At 33.5% G+C, this 5,697-nt stretch overlaps 1 protein-coding gene across 1 annotated transcript in view; it reads right to left on the bottom strand.

Annotated features, from left to right (window-relative positions):
* Positions 1 to 5,697, bottom strand: part of NMD3 (NMD3 ribosome export adaptor) — a 28,959-nt gene that overhangs the window by 8,784 nt on the left and 14,478 nt on the right. Inside the window, exons 9-10 of the mRNA XM_006861793.1 lie at positions 3,859 to 3,976; positions 2,557 to 2,702 (exon numbers count right to left, since the gene is read on the bottom strand). Of these exons, the coding sequence (XP_006861855.1) occupies positions 2,557 to 2,702; positions 3,859 to 3,976 (264 nt within the window). The remainder of the gene's footprint in view (positions 1 to 2,556; positions 2,703 to 3,858; positions 3,977 to 5,697) is intronic.

The raw sequence follows: 5,697 nt of genomic DNA, 5'->3' as shown, positions 1-5,697 counted from the left end.
GATTGTTAGTGTGTCTCTGTCTGTCTGGGGGGGGGAAGACAGATCCTAGAATTAGAAAAACACTGAAAAGAACAAGTGAATTACCAGGGAAAAATAATTCTATGTAACAGTATTCACTTTCTAGCTACTTGATTGCATCTACTTATAAGATTTTCAAACCTGTTATGTTCTAACTAAATATTAAAATAAACAACAATAATATTTAGTTTTAATCTGTCAGAGGGGTTGTGACAGAATTCTAGGTTAATTGTAAGTGAGGAAAATTTGTTCTTAATTATATTGTAAATTTTTTTATTTTAGAAAGTAATCTGTGTTCCATTTCTACTAATTTTTCCAAGTTATCAGAAGGTATTTTTAGTTCAATAGCAAGGAGTTCCTTTAATACCCATACTGGGGTCTGTATATATTATTTCAAAGGAAAAGAACCTAGGTTCTTTAAGAAACCTGATTACAGCTATGGGACAAGAACTGTAATATACAATTCTATAACACCTTACCGTGTCAGAAAGTAAGGGTGCTTTCAAACAAGCAAGCAAGTCATGTCAAAAAGACAAAGGGACCACTCTAAAGGAAGCACTGGCTAAATTCAGACAACTTGAGCACTAAAAAAAAGAAATTTAATGAAGGAAGGAGGGAAGAAAGAAAAGAAACATAGCAAATACATAACACTCCATAAGACCACTGTAACAATCAGAGAACGCCAAAACACAAAAACAAAGTTAAAACTAACTTCCAGTACTGGAAGTGACTAACTCAAACTCCTTACTACAAATGAAAATAGGTATTAAAAGAGAAAGAATTAATTTATCCAGTGCTTCCACAAGAACAGTATTTCAGGGTACGCACACAGTCCTGGTAAATTCTTCTTTGCTAACCAACGAAGAAAAATACAAATAGAAAGTTCACCATTTTGGAATCTTGAATAAAATAACTATGTTAGTAAGAACTATCAATAGATGATAAAGCCAGGAGGAAAAAACGATAGTAAGAATTTGGTATTTACATATTATCAAGGTTATCACCCTACAAATTACATGTGGCTTATAAGGGATTAAGAAAAAAATCATAACATTACACTGGAAGGATCTGGTTATCACCATTTTAACCAGTGAAACAATCATTACTTATCTTTAAGGTGATATCAAAAAGAGTACATAAGTGTGCATAGTTTCAGAATGAGGGGGTAAGGTAGAACCCCCACCGAGTAGTTTTCCTCTTTTCCATATGGATCTGGTAAAAGGTGGCAGCAGATGATGGTGATAGGATTTTATGATTCTACTGTGAGTAACTGTTAGCAGTATTAACTGCAATAGATGTGTAACTAAAAGCGGAGAGTAGTTAAATCTTTCATTTCAGGAACAGATGATCCCAGGATCATCAAGAAGGAAGAGCATAAGTGGAACATGAGATCATACCAACAGAAAGGTGACAGTAGAGATGGTAGCAAAGGTGGTGGCATGGACAGAGAGCGGCTGCAGGCTCTAAGTCCAAGGACAGAGAAAGGCTGTGTACCCGTGGGCAGGAGGCTGACTTGCACAATGTGCTCTCTGACTATTTAAATAAATATATATATTTTGTTTTGTATGTGAACATCAAATATTTATGCTCTGTTTATTTGTGAAACAAAAGATTAAAATGGGGAGTCACAGGAGGAAGTAGGATCATAGTTGTTGCAGGGTGGAGATTGTAATCACTGAGATGAAACAAAGAGTATAATTTGTTGAATGTAAAGCTGATGATCTTGTCTGTAAATTCAATTCACAATAAAAAAAGAAAAAAAATGCTAATGTGAAAATAAAAGTAGCGGGTAACTCAAAAGCCTTAAGAAAGGGAAAAAATAAAAAAAAAAAAAAAAAGTAGGTAACATCATCCCTGAAATATTCTGGACAAAAATGTTTAACCTAAATTTAAGCAAGCCTCTAGATCTACTTTCTAGTTACAGGAAATACAAGAGATAAAATAGCAAGTTAAATGATGAGAAAATAAGAAAAACCCAGAAGGTAAAGCATTCTATAAACTAATTGTCCTACTTGCCTTAGGAAGCTAGTATCTAAAAAAGTGAAGGGGATTATTATTAAATAAGAAAATTAAGAGCTTTAGTATTCAAATGTTATGTGCATTCTCGATTGGATATTAGTTTGAACAAATCATAAATCTTTTTAAAACAGGTGAAAAATTTTGAATGTAAACTAGATTTATAAATTTTTAATACTTTTGATTAGTATTTAGTTGTATACCATACCTATAATTTAAAATGACCACACAAAAAAATATTTTTAGTTAAAGAGTAAATGCAAAGGAACGCTTTTTCATAAAAATAGCATAAACATTATTTTAAATTAATTTTCCAACGTTAAAGAAAAAACTAACCATTAGATAAGTCTGATCAATTTCCCCACAACAATCATGTTAAGCAAAATATGGAACTCATTTTTAACCTAATGCGGTGTTCACGTTATTTGAGCCGCATGTTTAGGGATGATCACCAAATAAAAGGGGAGGCAAAAAGGATAATCAAACAAGAATATAAATTAGAAAAATGAAGATGGAACTTACTTTTTTTGATATCGTTCCAGCACCTGCACTGCGCTTTAGGTTTCGGACTACACTACATTCCATCACAATAAACTCTTCCAGCTGTTTGGGATGGCACAAACTATTGAAAGGATGACTCCAAAAAGTACTCCCATCAACATCTGCAACTATAAACAAACACAGAACATTAAACAACAGGAGAATTAGATTTCAAAAAGGTGGAATACACTAGTGTCAACTTAAGATTCCAGTACGCTAGCCCCAAACTTCTCATAGCAAGCAACGGATCAGGTGTCAAACACATCTAAAGTAGTCACTATAATCAGAACACCAGTTATGTGCCTTTTAAATGAGATCAAATCCAGTCAGTATGGTTGCTTCATGTGCTGGCATTTTATTTTAGAAACATGTTGGTCCTCTTAGCTGCTTGATGCTATGCCTGTCATAATCAAGATGGATCAGACTAATGGTGATGTTACATGTAAAAGAACAAAGCACTGCACTCTTCATGACTGCTGGAACATCTGAGCCCATAGTGTCCACTGCTTTCACTTTGGGTATTGTGTCAATCCATCTCATTAGGGTTTCCCCTTACTTGTATACTACCTGGCCGATAATGAATACCCACCCCAATACTAAAACAGGCCTTGACAAATTAATTGCAATTGTAAAGGATACTGAATAATTTCCTGAGATCTCAATAAAAAGAACAATTTTGAATTACAGAATACTTCATTAAAATCCATGAAAAATGTCAAGTACTAAGGCAAAAGTACTGTCATAATTTCTATAATGGAATAAAAAATGAACTATAATAATGAAACCAGTTAAAATTCAGGCTCAAATTAAATGTCCTATTGGGTCACCAAAAGTCACATGGTCCAAACTTTAAATTATTTGCTGTACACTAAAAGTTGGCATAAGCTTAACTTATTAGTCATAAAAATTAAACAAAAGAAAAAACAAAAACAAAATTAAACAAGATAAGTAAGTCGACTTTAATAAAAGCTAATGGAATATAATAACTAGAGTTCATTATTACTAGAGTCCTGGTGTGGCACTGTGGGTTAATGCGCCAGATTGCAAAGCCATTTGAACTGCAAGATCAGCGGTTCTAGCTCATCAGCTGCTCCTCAGCAAGCCTATACAGGGTCACTATGGGTCAGTATTGACTCGATGGCACTTAGCAACAACAACATTACTAAACATACTAAACAACTTGGTTTTCCAAAACTATGTTGTTGTTAATGTTTGATAAAATTGACAACATAAATTACTACTGTTTGCTACAAAGAACAAAATTATTAAGTTTCCAAAACTTACCTTGCAGAGTGCTGGGATCTATGAGGTGAACGGCACTGCTTACGCGAATACACACACAAATCTGGCTCATATTACCCAGGCTTTGTGCCAGTTTTGGAGACAGGCAGACAACATTATCCTAGACATAAGAACTAACATTTAAAATTAGGCAAATCCTAAATAACAGTCTCCAATTAACACTCATCAATTTAATTTAGTCCAACTGCATTTTCCCAAACCAAAGTCATTTTCATTTCCATGTATCAACAAAAGGTCTAAAGAAAAGTATCAGACCTTAGAGAAATAGAAATTAACTACCTAAGATGGACATATTTAATAAAAATACTTTAAAAATAATCTTCCATATCATATTCATCACATTATTATTAAGTTCATTTCAATTTTATTGAAATCTGAATGCTTGCTTGTCATGATATATATTAATACAGTGTACATTCCAAGCACAATATTATAAACATCAGGTTTCCTAAATCTACGGGATTTTTTTCAATTGCCATAAAACGTTTTTAATTCAAACAAACAAGTGGCTCTCTTACATTATACATGATGGACCAATTTGGAATCAAAGATTTAAGTCCCTCAAAAGTCATCTATGACTATATAATATGTTGGTATATATTGGGAGACATCAACCAGCAATGTGATTATCTGTTCATAAACTGGATCAAAACACAAATGGAATGTGTGTTTTATTTTTACCTGTATCTTTTCAGAATCATAAGATTCTCCATTGAAGGAATATTCTATGTATCCTTAATTGCACCTGGCCCAATATTTTGTTATTATTAATAAGAATCGCTAAAGACAAATGAAAATATTCTTCACATGAAGGGACTTCAGAAGTTTGTGGAAAGTTCAGACAGTTCCAGTGCTTGTTAAAAAGTCACTCAAAGCAGTAATACACAGGTCTTAATATACCCAAACTTTATGACAAGAGTATGTTCAGTTTTAAAATCAAGCATCAGCAGAGTACAACTCTCAAGACAAATGTGACCCACCACCCATTTTTGTGAATAAAGTTTTGTTGGAACACAGTCATAGTCATTCTATCTATGGCAACTTTTGTGCTACAACAGACTTGAGTAATTCCAACAGACTGTATGGCCACCAAAGTAAAAAATATTTACTGCTGGCCCTTTAGGAAAGTTTGCTGACCCTGTTTTAAGGTATCATTGCACCCCTGGTACTGGGCAACACTACTGTTACTGCTGTTGTTAAGTACCACCAAGTCTGTTCTGACACATAGCGACCCTGTGTATAGGGTTTCTGAGGAACAGCTGCGGCTTTGAACTAGTGCTTATCCTACAGTGCCAGTCTAGGGCTCCAAAAATTGCAACACTACACATTAGCAATAATAGCTTTAAAGCTTTAGAGACCTGGGAGCAAATCCTAACTTCACCGTTTTGTGAGTACATAAGCTTGAATAAGTCACCTAACCTCAAGCTCCGATTTCCTTGTTTGCAAAATGATACAACTTATCTCAGTTATTATGAAAAGTAAATGAGACTAAAACACTAACATATCTTGATACTAGCTTTATGTAGAATGATCACAATAAATTGTGGCAGTTCTCATTATTAGTAGTTCTCATTATTAATACTGACATATATATATAACTTCTACATGGCAGAGACCCCTAGATACACAATCCTTGGGAAAGCTGCCCATATAGTCTATTTGCTGAATTTTAATTCAGTTAAAATTTTGAAGCAGAATTTTTACCTTATCTCAACTAAGTGAACTAGTAGTCTATATTTTTAATTTTTTTTTTTTTTTTTTTTTAGTTTTTATTGTGAATTCAGTGATAGTTTACATAGGAGAACATCAGCTTTACACTCA

Source organism: Chrysochloris asiatica, unplaced genomic scaffold, assembly GCF_000296735.1.
Source record: "Chrysochloris asiatica unplaced genomic scaffold, ChrAsi1.0 scaffold00043, whole genome shotgun sequence".
Classification (NCBI taxonomy): domain Eukaryota; kingdom Metazoa; phylum Chordata; class Mammalia; order Afrosoricida; family Chrysochloridae; genus Chrysochloris; species Chrysochloris asiatica.
The sequence above is the reverse complement of the archived record's forward strand: the minus strand, read 5'-3'. Positions and strand labels throughout refer to the sequence as shown.